Consider the following 23,706-nt stretch of genomic DNA (forward strand, 5'->3'; position numbering starts at 1 on the left):
AAGAGTGATTTAAACTTGAGAGTATAATCCATACATATAATTGCAGTAACTCTGGATAATGGTATGATTTGAAGCCTATCAGTCTCTATGTAAATTTACACAACCTTAGGAGCTCTTGTAGGATATGAATATTTTTTTTATGAATGCCACATTTCTTCTGTAAATGGTCTTAGGAACAATTTATTAATACATTTGTTCATATCCAGTTTGAGAAATGAGGCCCATTGAGTTTAATATCTAATGTCAAAAGCAATTACAGTGGAAAAAATGTGAACCTGTAAGGGTGCCAGTGGGGTGGACAGCAGTTGGAGGGGAAATTAGGATACACACATGCATACCAGCGGTTGGTATGCATGCAATAAACATGCTGTAATTGCAAACGTACTGTACTAACTTACCCACTCCACTTCACATTCACATTCACAACTAGAGACATACTGCAGGAAATATAAAATACAGTCTAGCATGATGAGGAACAAAGTGTTCTCAAGTTGCTTGTGCCTGCAGAGTGACTTTATGTTCGTGAATGTGCATGAATGGCGGTAGTACTATGGGTCGCTTGGTACAATATTAGAGGAACTCTATTAAACTTTATGGCGCTGGGTCTCCACATAGGGAACAAAGCTTAGAGAACTGAACCTTGACTAACCTCAGACCTAACAAGCCATGATGAGCAATAAAATGCACTGACTTTTCTGTAGGGAGGGCTGATGTTGATCAAGATGGATAAAGGAAACACGCCTGAAGGAAAGATTTACAACTACTTTCTATTATACAGCTCCTTTAAGAATAGCAGAGTCTACTCAAAGTCCAGGGTATATCATTCACATGAAAATATTTGGCTCTGGCTGGAAAGTATTAATCCACTGTCCACTTCTAAACTGTGCTGCTATGCCACTGACACCTCTGTCCTTTCAGCTGCCACTTCGGTATTTCACCAGGCAGCGTTCCAAGTAAGTTGTTGTCTAAAGAGCTCTAACAAACATTCTACAGTAGTGTGCATGCAGTAATGGCAACATTCAGGGGTGTGATAAGGAACAGCGCAGACTGTCCTGAAATAAAAGCTTCTTGATTAAAGCTTTCCATGAGCAAACAGAGAGGGAGAGAGAGAGAGAGAGAGAGAGAGAGATTTAGTGTGTTTAACACTACTTCACACGCAGTTTGCTATCAAACTCACCCGCCTACAGCATTCTGTGGCTTGTTCCAAACTAACTCATTTCACATCTGTGGCTTGTTTGCAAACACAGGAAAAACCGACTCACATATTTCAACCTTTCTAATATGCTGGTGAGCAGTTAACCATCATCTTCTGTTCACTACTACTACCAGACTGTCTCTTTTTTAAATATCCTCTTCACATTTTACTTACAAAAATGGCTCCTTAAGGTTCCTTCCTTCCTAAATTCATTCATTCATTTATTGATCTTCAGTAACTGCTTTATCCTGGTCAGGGTCACAGTGGATCCAGAGACAATCCCAGTAACACTAGGCACAAAGCTGGAGAATTCACCCTGGCTGGGATGTCCATTCATCTCAGTGCACAATGCACAAACATTCACAACTATAGGCAGTCTAGTAAGAGAACCCAAAGGAAACCCACATGAACACAGGAAGAAAAGGTGAAATTCTACATAGACAGTAAGCCAAGCTCAGGATCAAACCAGGGATCCCAGAGCTGTGAGGTGGCACTGCTATCCACTGTGCCACCCCTTAACGGCCCTTATGAATGTTTAATGGTTCTAGCATCTTAAACAAGTCCTTTTGTGAATGGGAAATCCTCTGTTATATGGTTCTATATAGAATATTTAAAGTGCCAAAGAGTTTTACACTGGAATCTTAAAACTATTCCAGTGTAAAACACTATATGTATTTTAGAATGGGAAATGGCGCAAGGCTCTAAATTCACCACAACCCTCATCAGGACAAAGCCGGTCATAGAGTTACTGAAGTTAGATAAATGAACGTGCTATATAGGTAAATTTTTATTGTTGCAAATTGCACATGACACTGTCCTTATTTGAACTGTTAATTACAGTGTTACAGCAGAGCTCTACTGTATCTGGTTATGTTTGTGTACATGCCCAGATATAGAAAAATAAAAGATAACAGATTAACTGTATACAGTACATTTTGAATAGTCCAATCATTGGTCTGAAATACAGATGTCTTTCAGAACAACAAAACAAGAATGAATTGAAAATAAAATATTGTATGTGCTCTCAGTATGAATAAGTAGACCCAAAGGGTGTATAGAAAAGAGATGGTCTGGTTGTAGTGAAAAGAACATGTAGCTTGCACTGCATGGGTAGTGGTAAAATGATAGTACTTAATGTTTATCAAAAAGGTAGAATGGAGTCTGCTTCATTCATTGCATTGCTTAAAGAAAACATCCCAGAAAGTCAGTAGTCATGAACATTTCAGTCCCACTGCTGGTTCTGCTCAAAACTGTGCCTACAATTCTTGATCATTATTAAAGACCCTAATGATAACACAACCAAAGCTGGCCATTGGAAATGTACATATCAGCCACTATGCCTATGCTTGACAGCAAAAAAACACAATATGCATTATCCCAGCTCAGACCCAGATTGGGCCAGAACCAATCAATCATGCTTTGACATGTCAGTGGAGACACTGCATGACTGCCTTTACTGTATGATTTTAAATAATGCAGTACTTAAGACTCAAACAGAACAGGCTGACCGAAGGGCTGAGCCATCATAACCTTGTCTTGTGTCTTCTTTAGACCCGATTTTTGCCTTTTGATATTCCAGGCAATCTCTTTAATTCAAATTTTTTGCACGGCTGACACCACAATACTGTCTGCTTTCTAATCAGGCTTAGCTTTTACACACTCCTTTCTGTGACACAATATCCAGTGTTTTTTTCTGCCTGCCCATGAAAAGGAGCTGCTGGCTGGTATGCCTTGTTTTCCCAGCTGTGCTCTAACCAGATGAGAAGCTTTTTTTTCTACTTTCGTTTCTCTGGGCTCATGAGAGTGGTACCCCTGAGCTACAGACACCATTTCCTGCACCCTTTGGAAGGTGGTTTGAAGAGAACTGCTTGCCTTAATATGAGCGTGTGCATGCAAACTCCTCTGCTGTCACAGCAGACCTCTCGCTGAAACTAGTCCCAAATCCTACAGCAGAGAAATAGGAAAAAACGTTCACTGTTTGCTAGTAATGCGTAAATAGTTACCAGATCTGTCGGGTGTAATGTATGTTGTGTAGCTGTACATCATACTTTCATACTGTGGTTTTAGTAGGTTGTCTTTATTTGGTCAGTTATGACATTATAACATTACAACATTTGTGACTTGATAATATTACGATTATGAAAAACATATATGTTTGACAGTCTGGAATAGATGTTAGACGTCACTGCAGCTATAAATTTCTGGAAAACAGCAAAAACATGTTGAAAATTCAGGTTTTGACCAAAATAGAGTTTTTCTGCCAGTAATGTACTATGACAACTCTACTTTAAGAAATATAAATGTATTTTGAAAGTGGAACATAGGTGGTGATGTTTTTATTTAGGTTAGTGGTAAAAACAGTCATTCTGTCTAAAGAAGTCTAAACCCTTGCTAGCTGAGTGTGATTTCCTCACACAATTAATGTCACAATTTGAAGTTGCTGGGTAGCTACATGCCGTAGTAAAATGTACATAAGCCTAATCAATTCAATTTCTAATCGCATACTGTTTATCAAAACATGCAATGTTTCTGCGCAGTCACATCATCATCAAAACAGAGAAGAGCTCTGTACTGATAACAATGGACAATGTTTTAAAATGTTTAACTGACCTAATAAAAAGGCAATAATAACAAGAAATTTAGTGAACATAACAAAACTGACTGAATTGATCAACGATTATCTACCCACAGATGTTAGCAGGAACAGAGACCAGTTAACTGAAAGACGACGATGAGGCTCATGTTTAACTGCCGTGAGGGACTTTTATCTCAGGTGATGAGACAGTTACTGTATATAAGTCAAAGTTTATCATGTGAAGGGTTTTTCCAGGCTTTTTATATACTGTATATATATGGCTTTGTCAGTTTAGTAGCTCAGACAGTCTGGTCTATAGAAGGGACTTATATGGTGCTTGTCTAATTGTAATCTCTCTTGTAAGGTTTCAACAGCATTTTAAGACCGCTGGCTTGAATGTTATGGTTGCTTGGACTCTCTCTCTCTCTCTCTCTCTCTCTCTCTCTCTCTCTCTCTCTCTCGTCCTATGTGCCCCAGCATTCCTGACATATTCCACATCACTATATTCTCCCATAAAACACTTACTTCACACAGTTAAAGGATCTTTCGTCTAGTCACTTGTTTGGTCGTTGGAGACATGAAAATACTGCTGATTAAATAAAATCATATGTCAACACAATTTGGGTGAACTGAAAATATTTGAAACCCGCAAATGTAGAATTCAGTTCAATTTCTGGCTAACCAAAATGTTCTCCCTGGCAAAGGTAGTGCATTGCGGAAGCAATTGTATTGTACATTGTACTGTCTGTAACCAGTAATTGTCTAGAAAACCACTATGTGTATCATTATTATTAGCCATTGCTGTTATTGCATCACTTTTTTTCTAAATGATCTTGCCTTGCCTGAGTATGGTTATCATTAGTATTTTGTTCCACATAGTCAGAGCTCCCTCAAGGCCATGTGTAACAACACATACACTCCACACAAGCATCCCTGGGGCCAGCATGTAATTTGGATTCTCTTCAACAGTGGTGGATAATTTCAAAGCCAGAAAGAATAGAGTAAAGCTCCTACAGACACAATGAGTATGTTTGCTATAAAATCATCTAATTCATATGTTACAATCCCGACATTAAATCTCAAGCAAATGTCTGTGAGCTCGTTGATTCATAATGTAAAATTGATATTGTTCAACCTTTTATCCTTTGATAATAATAGCAGGCAAGTGCAGAGATGGCAGGTCTTGATGCCTGGGCATCTGACATTTTCAATATTAATTAATGAGGTTATTTTAGGTTATTATACAATCAAATAATGATTTGAGTAAAATGACGAAGACAAATGAAATATTTCTGTATTGATTTCCTTGTGTATGCTTGAACCATCACACATTTATCCCTCTCCCTGTGTGTGTGGGTATATTTTTATATTTTCCTAGGCACCAGATGTCCCCGCAAGGATAGGAATATCTGACACCTTGTGACATCTGGCTGGTCCCTACAAGGAACACTACAAGTTTTCCTTTTGGTCACTGAAGATTAGTTTGGGGTGGATATAAAGCGTTTATCAGCTTAAAAGTACTAATCAGCATTAATAATTATGCCAAGCTAAACATGATAGTGGAATATTCTCAGCTTATTTTTGATGTTTTTGCCACTGGGTTATCTCCAGTGCTAATGTTTTGGTCTCCACACAAATTAAAGCTGTCATTCATTTTACTTATTTGAGAATTATCATAGTTGCATAGTATAAGGAAATATTTTGACTTGGTCGATTTAACATGTGTCCAAATATAATGATTTGATGCACACCTGTCAGTTAGAAACAACCTTTTACAGGGTATTGTTGAATATAAAAATATGTACTGTGTATAGACTGTATGGCAATGTAGATGCACCATTTTTCATCCAGATACCTGCCGTTAAAGTACTGTCTGTACTTCACTGCATAATATATTTTGTGTAACATGATTCAGTGTTACTGAATGTACTGTATAATGCAAAAATCAACATATCAATTATTTTCTTATTTTGTTTAATGGTTACAAAAGGCTTTATTTGTCCAGTAAAAGTGCTGGTCTCTGAGCAGAGGTAAGAATTAGTGCACAGAGTCTTATGTAAGCGCTTCTTAAGGCCACATTTCTCTGCTCTACTATGCATGAATGTCAGTGTGTCAGTGTGTTACACTATCAGGCTCTGCTACAGAGATAACTGGGTGCCACATGGCAAAAAGAAAATCTGCTGTGTATACACTTCTACTAGCAATTTACAAAAGACAATGATGTGAATGTGCTAAATGGGCTAGAACAATGTTTCCCAAACCGGTCCTCAGGGACCACAAACATTTTAACTGTTTCCCAGCTCTGAGGCATATCTGTACCGGGAATTTAGTGTTCTTAATTGTTTAAGCATGTTGTGAGCTGGGAGAGTGTGAAACTGTGTACGATCTAGAGGTCTGTGCCTGTCAGTTTTGAAAACTAGAATGAAAAGCAAAAAAAGGCAAATCGAAAGAATTAAAGGGTAAATGTATGTGGTATCTACAAATCACCATTAGGGGGCCTATGCTCCTCATGGCGCTCTTTCTTCTCTCCTCCCCCTCTTGCTAGCTCCTCCTGCCTGCAGAGTGAAAGCCTAGCAGAGGGCGTTTGTGCTCTTGAGGAGGGAGAAAGAGAAGAGAGAAAGAGAGAGGCTGGTCGTGACACTCCCCCAGTTCAGGGAGCGCTGCATCCTGCTTCTAGTCCCACCTACCAGGAGGAGGAGAATCGTAGTGCTGCCTGAGCAGAGCCCTCACTCCTCACCACAGTGTGGAGCACCCAGCTGCACACTCACGCATACATACACACACACACACACACATACACTCGCGCTCACACACAGGCACAATTACTTCCACTCGCGCATTCACACTCGCACAGGCAAGTGGAAAGACAAGGAGGCAGCGGGAAAAGAAGGCATCAACCAAACGCTGGAGAGAAAGAGCACTGTGTGGTGTGTGGACTTGGGTCTGGGTTCAGGATTGTACTGGATTTCCCTTTTAGGGGAGTTTGTGCTGCTTCCCCTGGTGCTCAAAGCCGGACTCCTTGTGAGCTCCTTGTTCCCAGGGACGGTTTTGGTCTCACTGACTGTGATCAGATTCAGCTCTCTCAGCGCAGCTACATCATCCATCTGCATCGCTTCTTTGTGTATCAGCCAGAGCAGGACACACTGGAGCAGACTGTCTTGGAATATCTGACAGCCTTGGGAGAGATCTGACATTGTGCAGACACAAGAGAACCAAAAACTACAGAGACAGAGACAAAGTCGAGGCATGAGCAGGAGACAAGGAGCTCGCTTTCCATAAGAAGTGATATCTGCCACCCCCTCCTTCCTCCTTCTTCCATCGCCTCTTTCCCTTCTCTTCGTTACCGCTGCTCCTTCTCTTTCTGCACAGACCTTTCCTTCCCTGCCTCTCTGTTCTCCCTTCATCCAATCTCCCGTAGGAAGAGCAGGAGGAGAGTGCGGCTCGCACACTGAGAGCGCAACTCCCACACAGTGACAGACATAAGGACAGCCGGAGGTCCCGTGGCACTCCCCATCACTCTCTCACACTCTCTCCATCCTCTTTTCACTGCCTTTTCTGCACGGATCTAGCCTCTGGCCCAGCAAGCAGAGGCATTCAGAGTTTTGGAGTGAGCACACGAGTCTCAGTATCCTGCCACGGCCAGAGGGATTCCAGCTACATGGGCAAACGCTTGGAACAGCAACCAATGTACCCCCAGTACACCTACTACTACCCTCACTATCTCCAGACTAAGGTACAGTGCTCTGCTCACCAGTTCTTGGGTTCTCTCTATGCTCTCTCCCTGTCTCTGTCCCCACCCTGGTAGCATCTTTCTGATCTACAATATCTGATATTTGGTGCTTGGTTTAGCTTTACTTCCTCAAATAAGTGAAACTGAGAAATAACATGTTAATTATATGTCTTAGACACACACACACACACACACACACACACACGTTCATTTGTGCACACACCCAAATGTGAGATTTTGTCGCTTCAGCACAGCAGGCTTTGATGAGGGACCTGAATAATAACATCCATCTCTTGACTCCTACGCCACTCTGAAGTGGAAAATTGATTCCCGTGCATTGATCGAGATGCTGTTACAGTGCTGGTGATCTCTACCTGCCTCTATGCTCTCACGCACATCTTTATCCCCCTGGAACAAAAAGTTGGCATCTGTATAGTGCGACTGATTAGGTGAGAAAGGGAGATAGCATGTTGCTTTGACTGAGAGAACGGCTGTCAGGCCAAGGGCGTGAACATGCAAGTGATGAGATGCTTTCCTCTAACATCATGGTGGAGAAACTTTAGGCAGGAAAATGCATTAGGCAAAGGCTCTGATTAGATAAATGGATAGCTTCTGTATTTAATCTCTTAAAAGGAGTAGGTCAAGCTGTGTGTATTGCATTCCTAATAAATGTTATAAATGTTAACGACAAAGTGTAAGAAAATTTGCTCATTTCTTACAAACTAATTCTGTGCCAGTGATCTTCCCACTAATCACCCAACATATTTTTTTTCTTGACCTGTTATTTATTGTCTCGCACTGCCTTCAAGGTCAAGTCAAATTAGATTGCACCCTCTTCCGCTTTTCTAATGAATTTCCCAGAACATCTCCATGGGAGACTGAGTCCCTGGAGTCATCTGTTTCTCTTTCTCTTTTTATTTAAATGTCACCACAGAACGTCTTAGAGGTAGAATCTATGTATAACGTAATCAGATCTTATTGTAAGGGATTTAGTTTCCACTGACGTTACCAGAGCCAGGTGTTAGCATTACAGGAGGAAGAATAGCATTATTCTGGGAATGATTATTGATTTGCAAATTATTGGAAGAAAGGGGAGATTGCATTTGGCACAGAGTTGCACTACGTTTCAGATTTCAGATTTTTGCCTTTGGATGACGATGAGGGCCCCATGTTAGTGTGCATGACTGTATGCCTGCCTGTGCATGTGTGTGCATTTGAGAAGAAGACTAGAGATGTAAATGCCCTCTTATTAATCTTGATTCCAGCATGCTCTCAAAGTGAAAGCATTGCTCCAGGGGAAATCAATCATGTGGGGGAAGAGAAGCAGCTGACACACAATCACTGATCTCCCTCTCTCTCTCTCTCTCTCTCTTTCTGTCTCTCTGTCTCTCTCTCTCTCTCTCTCTCTCTCTCTCTCTCTCTATGTCTCTGTTAAATGGCTCCCACTCACCCACTCACCTTGTGCACTTAGCCAGAATGCATAATACAGTATACTGGTGGAAGGTATGATATCATATCAGCCTGTCCAGAAACAATATGAGACTCCGGTATTAGTCCATATTAAGAAGTGTTTTGGTCCGGCTGCTACCTACACACTGTAATGACCATGTTTGAGTTTCAGTATGATCGCATTCCATTCAGTGTTTGTTCAGGTTTCGAACATCTAGTGAACATCAAGGGCCTTTAATCTCTACTAGTACAGTATCGAGATGCCTGTCAGAGTGAGGATAGACGCAAAGCCATAGGTGTGTATGAACGTGCTCATGCGCTCATGCATGGAGCATGCACAGGGAGGTATCCATGACAGCAGTCATACACCAGTGGGATATGAAATAGATTTAAAGGAAAGTAATTCCCCCCTGGTTTTGTGCCAACAGAAGGCTGTGAGGCCCCTTCAACCATTCAATCAGCAGTGTGAAGTCAAGGCTGTACAGTGCGTGCATATGTGTGTGCGTGTGTGTGTGTGTGTGTGTCTGGTTCATTTGCACTCAGAAGGGTCAGATTTTGTGCAGCAAAAATAACATGCAGTGGTCTGTTTAAAGCTCTGCTCTCAGTGTGAGTGCACGCTAACTGGCCTGCAGTGCGATGACATGCAGTGTGTCAGCAGCGTCTCAAGAACCTTCTCTATGGGGCTCATTAGGCTTCTGCTGCTCCAATGTTACTTAGGATTATAGCATGGCAACATGCTATTTACTCTGCCAGTGGATAATTGGGAGATTGATTCATAATGCTTCTGTCACAGAACTTCAGCTTTGCCGTGAAGAAAAAAAAAGCTTTCATTTCTTTCCTTCCGTAAATTACTATCAGCTCAATAATTAGATTCTTTAATGTGAACTCATTTATAAGGTACATTCATAGTGATTATCTGTGTAATTAAAATCACCATTGTCACTAAATGAGAAAATGTACATACTTCCATCCATATTCACACTAATCTAGAAACACTTACCATTATAAAAACTACTCCAGCTTTTAGAAAAACCTAATCTCTAGAATGGAAATCTTTGGGCAGTTTACAATACCAACTGTATGATAACACTGAAAAAAAAAAAAAAAGATATCTTGATAAAAAGTAAAAATATCTTGAATATATGTAAATTCAACTAATGTTTCTCTGTCTTGTTTTTAAATAAATATAAGATTGCCTACTTCTAGATATTTTATTATTTAGTTTCAAGCAAGTATTTATTTCTAGAAAAGTGTAAAATTATCTGCCAATTTCTAAAATTGAATTTAGTAAATATATCTAGAAATAATTAAAAGTCTTAATAGTCTTATATTTGCTAAATACTAATCTCATAATGAGAAATATTAGATAACTTTGCCTTTATTCAAGACATCTTCTCGCTAAGATAATTGAATTTTTTTTCACTGAAAGAACTTTTATGAGACAGAAATAAGAGATAAATTAAAAATAAAGTGGCTCTTCTGGAGTTTTATCCAACACTAGATCAATACAAATAACATTTATTTATTTAGTTAGTTATTTATGATTTCCTGAAAGTTTTTTTTTTTTGATATCCATGTGTGATCAAACCCACATGACTACACTAATAACACACAACAGATGCTTTTCTCTGAAATAATATAGTCCCCTCTCTGATAGGATGAATTTACACATTTATTGTTAACATAGACTTCATTTACAAACTGCTTTATGTAAGATATCCATGAAACCACTGTACAAAAATGAGATTTTTTTTTTTGCATAAACAATTATTGGCTAAATCAGTAATCGCATTTAGACTTCCTTTATAAGTGCATTTCAAGTAGTCTTCCAATTTAACATGTCAAAGATCAGTCATTGCTAATCGGGCCGTACACATTTACAGACACATATGTTAGGGCTTTATGTTTTTTTTTACTTTTTTCTTCCATATGAATGGACTAAGCCATAATCAGTGTATCTGGATGGTTGCTATCCAACACTTTCCTTTATGAAAGAAAACAAAACAAACTTGGCCTTCTACCTTCTCTTTGCAATGGTGCATGTATAAAAGAGAATTTTCAGCAGAAGTGTTATTTGCTAGAGGCACAATAACACGGACACACAAAGTTAACATGAGTGCTGTGTGTGGGTGTGTGCATGTGAATTATACATGTAAACTCTTCCAGTGGGACAGAGCTCTGACGTTTACACAGTAAAATGCTTCCTGTGTGTATCTGCCTCGGTTTTGAGGTCTGTGGAGAGGGCTGGATGTGTGTGTGTGTGTGTGTGTGTGTGTGATTATGAACAGATTTTTACTAATAGTGGTATTAAATCTTTCTTGTGATCTTCTGCAAATGATTAAACTACCACCACTCCTGCCTTTAAATTTTTTTTTTTTTTTGGTACATGGTTTTCTCAGTGTCATCTTTTTTATTATGTGGTTTTCATATGCTCATGCTTTCTGGCTTTTAATAGTCAGAAGTGAAGGATAAAATTATTTGCTTAGAAATGTCTCTGAATGAACAGTGCATACAGGTTTCTGATATTTCTCACAAAATAAAGAAAGCGTGTGCGTGTAATTTCTTAAGACATTGTGAATTCATTAGTAAATTTTTGTGCAATCCTACAGACATCTGGTGCACGTTCTGTAAATAAAGAGTAGCCTTAGCTTAAAAAAAGAAAATTGCCATCTTAGAGTCTGGGGATAAATCATCAGGGTTAAAAGTGTTGTTGAATCTCACTCTAGTTGACTCCTGGGTTATACAGGTAATACAGTATTATTTAAGGAATTAAACAAGACAGACATGCTGATACAGGAAAATAATCAACAGTGGGGTAGTGTGATACATTTCCACCCCAGTAATAGCACATCCTGAAGTGTTTTATTCTTTTTATACCATTGCATTTAATGCTGTGGAACGTCCACGAGACAATTTAGTTCCTATAATCACTTACGTTATTACAGCTATAAACAACTGGTCCCTCACCAGCCTCTTTATTTTTTCCTCTCTTGTGAAGCCAATAAGAAAAAAAATGCAGCTGGTCATATTAGAAAACTTAAAGGTACATTTTTTTTTTAATCTCTGACTGTTTTATAAAGTGCTGACACTGGAGACTCCTTCCAAAAATGATAAATAAACATCTCCTCACAAAAAACCTCACCATATCAACACAAATAATGGTGTTTTTCTTTTCTTTAACATTGTTGTTATTTATTATTTATCATGACACTAAGAATTTCACTGTACAAGAAAACGTAATATATATATATATATGACGGTAAGGTTCTTGAATCTTATACAAATTACACACATTTTTAAAAATCTCTTTATGTGGAGCGCCTGCCATACGTCTCTGTGTAAACTGTTACTATAGAAATTAGCTGGAACTACAGCCTAAGCCATGCTATTCTAGAAAATTAATCAACACCTTCGGATTGATCACATTAAAGCACTTCTGAATACATCGTATGTATCATTGTGTAGCTATAATTGTTTTAGATTGCTGTATTACCAAATAGTATATATTAATAATATATATATTTACTATATAGTTAGTACCAGATAAACAGAGTTCTATAACACATGTATTGTACTGAACATATGTTCTGAACATACAGGACAGATGATCACTAATAATAACTGCTGAAATAATGATGATATATTTAAAATTCTTTTATGTTTATTGTTTTTTTTTTTTTTTTTTTTTTTTATGTGCACATTCTGTCGTTCTTAGAGTACTTCCTTTATGAATGTTCAGGACAGGAAATGTTTGGCCTGCTTTGAAAATTGCCTTTCATGTTGAACATCAATAATGGCAGAGAAAAATAAATAATCATAAATTATGCAAATCTTTACTTCCTTAGTGGGGGTTGGTAAGTGTGACATGACGTTCTAGTTGTGAGTCTAGACAGCCAGTTTGTTCATTATGTTCACGTTGTACTTTTTTCCACGTAGAGTACAGAAATCTTGTTTTTTGTTGTTGTTGTTAAATTCACTTCTGACATTGTAGTCTCTTTAGGCTTTGCTCTCTCATCTCCTCTCTCTCTCTCTCTCTCTCTCTCTCTCTCCCCATCTCCCACTGTGTCCTGGGCATTTTCTCCAGCCATCTGTTCAGAAGGGTGGGGTTGACTCAGAAAGCAGGAACATACTAGCCAACCATACGCTTATATAGAACAAAAATGGTGGTTAAGACTATCAGTCATTTCGAAATAATAGGTATGTAGTATAGAGAAAAATGTGCTGAGAATGTTCTGTTCATATATTCACCATTAGAATACGTGGCATTTATCAATGAAAATAATTGAGTAGCTCACGGTAAGCATCCATAGGAGTTCATAGAGGGCATTCCTTTGATACTTTGGCAAATGGGATCTGATACCAACTGGACAGATAGATTTATCTCTAATGATAGCCTGTGACTGGCTCTAAACAAAGGAGTCTTGGTAAACTACTGGTTCATGTGAGCTAAGGGGAAAGGGAAGCCCTGGTCCTAGAGTAATAGACCTGCTGCATTTTTAATAAAGGACTACTTTGTAACCAATGCTTGATGGATTTTCTACCTTTAAAGAGCCTGCCTTCTGGTTTTTACACACAGCTTGCTTTTAGGCTCTCTGAGTGCTTAACAAAGCCTGGCCAGCAGGGATAAATGGCAAAAACAGGGGGAGCAACCTAAAGTCATGCAAAGAGTGGCAGTATAGGGATTGATCAGGATTCTATGGCATTGTTCCTGTCTTCCATGCCTACAGCTACGGTCCATACGCACAACATATGGCTGGTGAGCATTTTATACTGTAAATATAGTAGGGACGTGCATTTTGCTTGGTCATTTTGACAGCTTGAGTACCTGACATTGACTATCACATTGGTGATAATGCTTTGTACTAATAATAGCAGAGGTATTAGAGTTATTTGATAAGGTTGTAATGCACAACTTACAATCTGCCAATTTTTGTCAGTTTCCGCAAGCCATAGTTAGCTCACTAGTGGAACAGCATTGGCCTACAATAAGGAGGTCCAGTCTTCTACTTTGAAATAATCATCTGCCATCTGTGCAATCTCTCTAGACCATAAGGTCCTGCCAAAAATGCCACTGTAACTAATCAAAAAATGAAAAAAAGGGAAGATTATGGCTATAGGACAGACCCTCGTAGCTCCAGGGTCCGGGATTCGTTCCTGAGCTCAGGCTACTGTCTGTGCAGGTTTTCACATGTTGTTCCTGTGTCCCCATGGGCTTCGTTCAGTTTTCTCCAACTTCCCAAACCCATGCAGGTGAACTGGCTTCTCTAAAAAACACGTAAATGTGTCTGTGATGCCCTTTGATGGACTGGCATCCTCCCCAGGGTGTATTCCTGCCTTGCACTCAGTATCAAGGACATCCACCATGACCTTGACCAAGTACTTAGTAATGATGTAGTAATGAATTACTACTAAAGATGTAGTAATGAATTATTAAGGTCAAGTAAATATGTCACATTTTGAGCTTATGAAGGCAAAGCGAATATAATGTAAAGCCTGTTTCTAGACATTTTACAAATTCGAAGCTTTAACTTCTCTTACTCCATTGGTATTATTTTTCTTATTGCAAGCATTTATTTCTAGAAAGAAGTGAAATTATCTGCCAAAAAAAAGACAATTAATAAAAAATGTCCAGAAATAGACATAATAAATACTGTAATATAATAATTCTACATATTTTTACTTCCTAAGATATAATTCTTTTCAGTGTATGCTTATTCCTAATATATAGGTGTATGCTGGACTTTAGGAAGGCATCCTGTGCAAACATTTTTAGTCATAGGCTAACGGTTGTGGACATAAAGAATGGGGTGGACATGTGTAAGTGGTAATGTGATAATAAATCATGTCTGATGAGGACTGAACCTTCCTTGGGGGAAAAGGTGAAGCATACAGGTTCAGACTGACTAAACAATAAAGCTGCCAGCATTTGAAGTTGACTAGATGTATTTAGCAACCTCTGATAATTTTGTCACATAGCAGCTGATTTGACAAGTCTTTTCATCTTTGCAGAAATTAAACCTGAGTGTATCTGATGTTTCTGCCAAGAACTCAGAGGAAGGAGAGGAGAAGGACGTAAGGAAGGAGGGTGCTCAAATATGGGGCTTTTTCATTCTCTTCTGTCGCTTGCTCCATCCTTCTCCTGCGTTTTAATCAGGAGACATGCTGGACATTGGCTCCCTCAGAAACAGTGCAGTCAAAGCCAAGGACAGGGTAGGAGAGGAGAGGTGTCATAAATTCTTGAATACACATTCCTGAGGGTGTTCACTGTCCAGCCTCTTGCCTCCAAGTCTTGCCTCTCTTTCTATAGTCCAAATTATGCACACCTTATTGGCAGTTACGAGCAGAGGCTGCTCTAATCGGATATGGGCCCAGCGCTCTTAACCTGCCATAACCATGTCCAATTCTCCACGCATGGGTAAAGAAATGAGCATTCACAACACTCACAATACTTTAGGGGGAACAATTTGTTTTGACCTTATTGTTCACTCATAAATACTATGAGCCATTTGAAAGAACTGGTTGCTCTGTAAATTCTCAGTAAGTTGAAGACTGTGCTTGGGGTGTACTAGGGATGGCTGATTTATAACAACAGATCGCCCTGTCCTGGCTGTTACAGCTACACCCAAAAGCTCAAAAGGAAACAGTCTGCTTGAGATTAGGTTATGTAAACAGTGCTTTGTTGTGTCCTGGTTGAATTAATTTGCACAGCTTACATTTTTATTTGAGATCATTTGCGTGGCGAACACTCAAAGACCAGGTGAACACATCACTAGGCTCAAGACCACAAAGAGAGTGGCTAATGACTCCCGATATTTGAAAGTCTGCCCCTCTAATAGTAAAAGATTTGACTTGCAGAACGATTTTTATTTAGTAAAAACAGCACAAAGCATATCTTAGGAAGTAACTGCATCCTGAATAAAGACACAAGAATCTAATATTTCTCATTATGAGATTATTATATAACAAATATAAGATCATTAAGCTGATATTTAGGCATTTGTATTTGTGGTGCCTCTATTGGCAGATAATTGTGCATCTTTCTAGAAATAATCATTTTGAGTAATAAAATAAGACAATTTCAAGCTTGAAAGTAATGAAAATGTCTAGGAATAGTAATATATATATGTGTGTGTATATACAGTCAGGTCCATAAATATTGGGACAGTGACACAGTTTTGGTAATTTTGCCTCTGTACACCACCACAGTGGATTTGAAATGAAGCAGTCAAGATGTGACTGAAGCGTAGACTTTCAGCTTTAATTCAAGGGGTTTAACAAAAATATTGCATTAACCGTTTAGGAATTACAGCCATTTTTTACAGAGTTCCTCCATTTTCACAGGCTCAAAAGTAATGGGACAATTGACTGATAAGCAGTTTCATGGCCAGCTGTGGCCTGTTTCCTCCTTATATCATGATAAATTAAGGAGATAAAAGGTCTGGAGCTGATTCCAAGTGTTGAATTTGCATTTGGTAGCTGTTCATGGGAACTCTCAATATGCCATTCAAAGAGGTGTTGATGCAAGTGAAGGAGGCCATCAGTAGGCTGAAAAACCAAAACAGACCTATCAGAGAGATAGCAGAAACTTTAGGAGCGCCAAATCAACAATTTGGTGCATTCTTAAAAAGAAGGAATGCACTGGCGAGCTCAGCAACACCAAAAGGCCTGGGAGACCACAGAAAACAACTAAAGTGGATGATTGCAGAATTCTTTTCTTATTGAAGAACAACCCCTTCACAACATCTAGCCAAGTCAGGAACACTCTGGAGGAGGTAGGCCTATCATTGTCAAAGTCTACAATCAAGAGCCACCTTCATGAATGTAAATACAGACGGTTTACCTCAAGATGCAAACCGCTGATAACACTCAAGAACAAAAAGGCCAGATTAGACTTTGCTAAAAAACCTCTAAAAAAAGCCTGACCAGTTCTGATGCAAGATTAACTTGTACCAGAATGATGGGAAGAGAAAAGTATGGAGAAGGAAAGGAAGGGCTCATGATCCAAAGCATACCACATCATCCATCAAACATGTGGAGGAAGTGTTATGGCATGGGCATGTTTGGCTGCCAATGGAACTGGGTCACTGGGGTTTATTGATAATGTGACTGTTGATAGAAGTAGCAGGATGAATTCTGAAGTGTACAGAGCTATACTTTCTGCTCAGATTCAGTCAAATGCTGCAAAACTGATAGTACAGCGCTTCACAGTACAGATGGATAACAACCCAAATCATACTGTGAAAACAGCCCAAGAGCTTGGAAATTAAATGTTCTTAATTGGCTGAGTCAGTCACCTGACCTCAACCCAACTGAGCTGCTTTTCACTTACTGAAGACAAGTCTGAAGGCAGAAAGACCCACAAACAAGCAGCAACTGAAGATGGCTGCAGTAAAGACCTGGCAAATCATCTCAAGGGAGGAAACTCAGCATTTGGTGATGTCCATGGGGTCCAGACTTCAGGTAGTCATTGACTGCAAAGGATTTACCTCCAAGTAATAAAAATAATCCTAATATTTATGATTATATTAGTTTGTCCCATTACTTTTGAGCCTGTGAAAATGGAGGAACTCTGTAAAAAATGGCTGTAATTCCTAAATGGTTAATGCAATATTTTTGTTAAACCCCTTGAATTAAAGCTGAAAGTCTACACTTCAGTCACATCTTGACTGCTTCATTTCAAATCCACTGTGGTGGTGTACAGAGGCAAAATTACCAAAACTGTGTCACTGTCCCAATATTTATGGACCTGACTGTATATATAGATATACTCACTTGTTATAATTTTTTTTTCAGTGTATGTACTAAATAGATTTAAACCTGATGAGTTTCACAATGAATCCTTATAAAAATGTTGATCAGTGTCTATTCAGTAAACAATTCTGCATGTTTTTTCATTAAATCCATGACAGCAGTGGTCTTTCCACTTGGTTAAACTCCCTTAAGTCTAGAGGTGGGAGGAAATAGAGAGTTCCAGACTACACTTATTAGCCACTCTATCTGTCACACAACTCTGCCCTTGATTGCAAGCTTTCTCCACTGCACACACACACACACACACACACACACAGTGGTAGTGAGCATAATCTAAATTAGCTTTTTTTTTTATTAGGGGCTATCCAGCTCCTTCACCAGTCCCCAGTTTTTGAGAGGGAGCAAGCAAACGATAAAGTGAGAGAGGGATAGAAAGAGAGGCGAGTGTGTTTAAGTGGCAGAGGAAGGGGAGGATAAAAGCCTGACAGGATTAGTCTTACAGACACTACAGGCTGTGTGACCTTGTCCTCTAAGCTGCCACATGCGCAGCGTGGCGCTCGGTGCGAGAGTCAAGTTCTCTACTCCTTTCTCTCCAGCTGTCTCATTTGCTCTCTCACTCACACACAACACTCTCACATACAATATAAGTCACACTATATAAACTTTATAATAGGTATGTTCATTTGATTTGCTGGGTGTCTTTTAAAAGCAAAGGCAGTGCAGGGGAATTTTGCCAGCATACTGGTGAGTGGCCCTACATATTTTATTAACCTCACTACTTTTATGAATGATTAAGCTGCTTTGTGTATGCCGCTGTACACCAGCTAGGCAATCAGACCCCACATACAGCTCTTATGAGCGTTTCTATGGCTACATTCACATTACCAGCTTGAAAAGACACTAATTCTATTTTCTGCATTAATGTGGACACAAAAAACAGATCTTTTCAAATCAGAACTGAGCCACTTCCATATATGAACCGAGATCGAATGCATATTTGATGCAACGTAAATGAGAATGGTTATTTGGCTTTTTCCCAATGCACTGTAATGTGCGTGTGGATATCACTGTTGCCAACATCCAGTCTTGGCATTGTGGCAAAACAACAATGGAAAACAGCAACATCTGTGACTATATTCAGTGGAAGGATGAGGAAATTGGTGATTTACTTGATATTTGGGGAATCCATTCAAGCAATACTGGAAGGAATCTACCAAAACTTAGAAGTGTTTGAAACAATATCACTTGTGGTTATAAATATGCACCATCTGATCTGAGCAAAAAAAAAAAAAAAAAAACCAACCAAAAAAAAAATGAAGCTTGCAATGTGAGCAGAGCATATTATTTCTGATCATGGTGCTCTTACTGGCACATGGATCCTCCTGGAACTGGCCATTGCGTGAGGCCTCATCTGCTTAGATACCCATCTTCCTACTTGTGTTTGTTTGAAGTTCTGCTGAGATTCTGTTCTCCACACACAGCTTGTCATTCCCTTGTGCTGCTGTGAGGATGAAATGCGTTTGGCTGGACAAAGTGGTGGCATGCGCAAAAAATAAGTCCTCCTTTTTTCAGGCTTTGCACAAGCACAGTCCTTTCATCTCCTGGTGTGGCAGCAGGAAAAAGGAAGGAGGTTTGGAGAGGATGTTAAACTTTTTTATGCACATTTCTTTTAAACCTCCAAGTCCTTTATGCAACGCTGTGGCAGTGTTCCACTCCACTATATCTGATGATCCATCAAGCCCATCACACACTTCAAAAAGAGTTGGAACTCACACACAGACACATATGCATAAACACAATCAGGCACACACATGGTGGTAGGCTGTGTAATGGAGGTGTGGTGGTGTTTTCAGAACCACAATGATGGCCATTTTGCTGAAAGGGAGTGAGTGGGGTGGGCTGGGAGCGCACAAAGTGTAAGAGAGCTTACACAGAGAGTGCGTGACTATTTCAGCATGTGTTTGTATGTGGGCATGTTTTTCTATCTTGGTGGGGACCAAATATGTGTGTGTGTGTTACTGAAGTTCATGTGAGCTACATACTAATTACCACACTTGAATGAAGACGTGAAGCCCATATGTGACCATATTGAAATTCATAGAGGGATGCCTCTTGACAGTTAACTGTGTGTTAAGTTTGATTTGGCTGGCAGGGCAGAATCAGAGGTCAGCAGAAGTCTAAGGTTTAAACGCCTAACCCTAATTAGAATACAAACACCACCGCACAATGCACAAAGTCAGCATTGCCCAACTCTACTAATGAGTCCGCCGCTATCTGGGGGGCACAAAAACACACATGCACACACATGCACACAAACTAGGAGTCATGTACCTACTCACTCACTGCGATTTATTCCTCTCCTTTAGACTCTCCTTGATCAAGCAGCTTGAAAATGCTTGCTTTACCTGCACAGATGCCCTATAACCACACGCACCGCATATCAATCCCTGCACTGCCACTATGTGCACGCAGATGATAATACATAAACTTAAGTAATACGCGGTTCTATAAATCATGATGTTGTTTTATAGTAGTGCATATCGACATTACATTTCCCAGGCTAAGCGTATTCAAAATAGATGGTTGAAAATAGTACATAGCATATTACATCCATATATAGGATCTGTATACGGATATCCATTTACAGCAGAATGGTGGGTAGCAATATTAGTGCTGTGTAGCAGCTCTGAGAGTTGAGATTTGCCCTTGGAAGTGATATTGGCTGTGAAAAATTGGTACTGGTACTCTCCAGTGAGCATAGCTGAAAACACCAGTGGCTAGAAAGACTAAGACTGAATGTACAAGACATTATTGCAATAAATTCACTACCTTTGACATAACAGTTTAATTGGAACCATTAGTAGATTTTAATGCCCACATCACTAACCTTTTTTCACCTGATATGATCCTGTTCTCATATTTAATATCGAAACTGTATACGCTATTTTACAAATAAACATTTGGAGTTACATTATATACACTATTTTGTTAACTGTTTGATTTTTACAATTGAAAAAGAATACTATACTATGAGAACACACTTGGCGGATTTAGTAGTCAATTAAGCCAAGCATCTTTCCAACAAATAAAGCTATTTTCAATTTGTAGTTGTGGGTGGAACTTAACCATGTAATGGTAATAAATGTAAGCTATGCTCTTAGAATAAAACTGTTGGTTTATTGAAAGTGTGGCAATAAAATTACACAGTAAATTAGATCACTGCTTTAGGCTTTTATTGAATAAATAAATGAAACTGCACTTAGTATGCAATTGGATAGATTTTGTTCACTGAGACTGATAATATCAGAGAAAGAGATCAATAAATAAAACATGGTCAGTTAGTACAGGGAAAGAGGCAGTACTTTTCTCCCTCTGCAAGCAAACAATTCCAAACCAAGCCATTTTTTTTAATCTTGTTTTTATTATGATGCCAAACAAGCCAGCAGACTCATGAACAAAACCAGTGGTTTCAAACAGTTCTTTTCACAACGCGACTGCCTGTAATTTTTATGGCTCGACTGAAAGTACTTCACCTGATGCAGGACTGGCATATGGTGACAACTCCAAAATGCTTTCCCTATTTTGGTTTTCACGGTTGTTGTTTTTTTTTCTTTTTTAAATTGTTGTTCTGCACCTGAGACTCCTCTATTTGATAGCGAAGGCATTTTACAAGCATGCCAATCTCAATCACATAACCCAGGATGTTTACTCATGAATTTTAGCACCTGAGCCACCTCAGGAAGAATCTTACTAAGAATCTATACAGGGGGTCAGCTAAGCCACATGCAGAAAAAAAAAACATGAGATATTAGAAGGGAGTTGAAAAGAAAAAGTTGAAAAGTGTATGTCCTTTCTAAAGACAAGACTGAAGTAGCAGGATGAAAGGTGAAGCACTGGACAACAAGGTGAAGAGAGAGAGAGAGGCAGAGGAGAAGGGGGATTAGAGTTAGGCTGTCTTCTTCAAAAGAGAGACCACAAGCTGTCTGTCTCCCTCCATCAGCCTCAGCTAAACTCCTGCGCCCAGGCTGAGCAGGGTTTGCATAATTCAGCAAGGTGGGCAAGCCCACATCTGCAGATTATCATGGCTAATGGAATGAAATACACAGAGGAGAGAAATGAAAAGAAACAAAGAAGCAAGTGCAGGCTTTATCTGTATTGTATCTATTTTAAAACAACCCCATGCACATAATTACACAAGCACATAAAAACCAAAAGCAAATACCTAAAGCATATGCAAAACAGCAGAGTTGTATGGTTGTTATGCGATGAATCGGTTGTATCGCTCTTTTATGTGGTTTATTGGTATACCATTTGTTTTAGTTCTAAGCAGAATACACTGACTCACTTTCATTAGCATGCCTTCCAGGTTTTTAAACTCAGTTTGTTTTAAGCTGGGGGTTTTTTTGATGGTGCTTGCAGGACTGCTGTTGAAGGGATCATAGGATCAGATGGACCTGAGGCAGCACTGCTGCTCCTCAGAGTGGGTTTAGCTTATTAGGAAAGAGATTAGAGAATCTCTGGTTCTGTTTTTTTTTTTTTCTCTCAAAAGGAAAAGCCTCTGTTGGTCTTCACAGATGTTATCTGGGCTGTATCAGTCCTGCTCTTTATCCTTACAGTAATTGTTCCTTTGTTTTGGACATGTGGTGCTCGGTTATGAGATTAATCATATATGACTGCGGTGATTTTAATGTCAAATGTATGTAATATTAGCTGAGATTATGGATTAAGAACAGATTTATGCAACAAAGAAGACATTGCTCAAAATTATTTTAGTTCGTGGATATAGGCCATAGAATATGAATATGAGTATATAAACAAAAACTGCAACATATGCAATGCTGTACAGGTGTGGAATATATATACATATACATATGCATATGTTTGCTTCTCACCTCCAGGGTTAGGGATTTAATTCCCGCCTTTGCCCTGTGTGTATGGGGTTTGCATGTTCTCCCCGTGCTTCAGGGGTTTAATCCCCCAGTCCAAAGACGTGTTGTAGGCTGATTGGCATGTCTAAATTGTCTGTAGTGTGTGAATGGGTGTGTGAGTGTGTGTGCGATTGTGCCCTGTGATCCTCCAGGATGTCCCCCCCTTGTGCCCCGAGTCCCCTGGGATAGGCTCCAGGCTCCCCGTGACCCTGTGTAGGATAAGTGGTATAGAAAATGGATGGATATATATATATTGATATAGATGGATAGATGGATAGATGAAATCATTCTGTGTCCATAAAATGAATACTTACAGATCTGAGCAGGTTTTAGAGCATCTGGTTAAGAGGAGGTGTATGTTGGCTGAATAAAGACTGGCTGTGTTTTCTGCATAGTGCAGATGCAGCCTGAATGGTTCCAGGTAGGTTTTGATTTCAGATGCTTTCTGGCTTTCTTCCCTTCGGGAGAAGACAGAGCACTGCACTTTTACCACACTGCAGACTCACTTCTTGAAATCTGCCTGAGGAAGGAGTCCCAAAACTGTATGTGCCAAGATTACCCCTTACCACCAATTAAAATCATTGATTTAGGAGATCAATTATTAACAACAGGAAGTGCTTTTGAAAAGTATTTGCTTAAGGGTATCGAATTGATCTCCCCTGTTCATTGTCTTTCTCTTCACCTCTCCTTCCATCTTCTTACTATGAAATTGAATGCTTTATACTTTCCAGGTAATTCACCCTTATTTTGGGAAGAGGATGGGGGATTTTCCACTACTACTAGTTATTACTGTGTGTACTAAGCATATAAAATGCATAAGGCATACATGGGTTTATATTTAGCTAAAAGATCCAGTAGTCAGTGAGGCTTACTGCCAGCTTCAGGTTATTTTGACTATCATTTATTAAACAGCTCGATAATATACACATTACGTAATATACACCAATAGTACGCATAGTGATCTTTTCTTATGCCCTTTACTTTTTCACAATTTCTATAGAAATGCACTTTTTTTTCTTTTCTCATCCTTCGATTATTGCACTGACATTGAACTACACAATGTGGTGTATATGTGTAT

At 39.2% G+C, this 23,706-nt stretch overlaps 1 protein-coding gene across 2 annotated transcripts in view; it reads left to right on the top strand.

Annotated features, from left to right (window-relative positions):
- Positions 1-6,379: 6,379 nt before the first annotated feature.
- Positions 6,380-23,706, top strand: part of rbms3 (RNA binding motif, single stranded interacting protein) — a 129,175-nt gene continuing 111,848 nt past the window's right edge. Inside the window, exon 1 of one of the 2 annotated variants that reach the window (XM_026914446.3) lies at positions 6,380-7,503. In XM_026914446.3, the coding sequence (XP_026770247.1) occupies positions 7,429-7,503 (75 nt within the window). In that variant the 5' untranslated portion in view covers positions 6,380-7,428. The remainder of the gene's footprint in view (positions 7,504-23,706) is intronic. The other variant, XM_026914445.3, reaches the window with a different exon arrangement.

This window comes from Pangasianodon hypophthalmus, chromosome 1 (genome assembly GCF_027358585.1).
Source record: "Pangasianodon hypophthalmus isolate fPanHyp1 chromosome 1, fPanHyp1.pri, whole genome shotgun sequence".
Lineage (NCBI taxonomy): Eukaryota > Metazoa > Chordata > Actinopteri > Siluriformes > Pangasiidae > Pangasianodon > Pangasianodon hypophthalmus.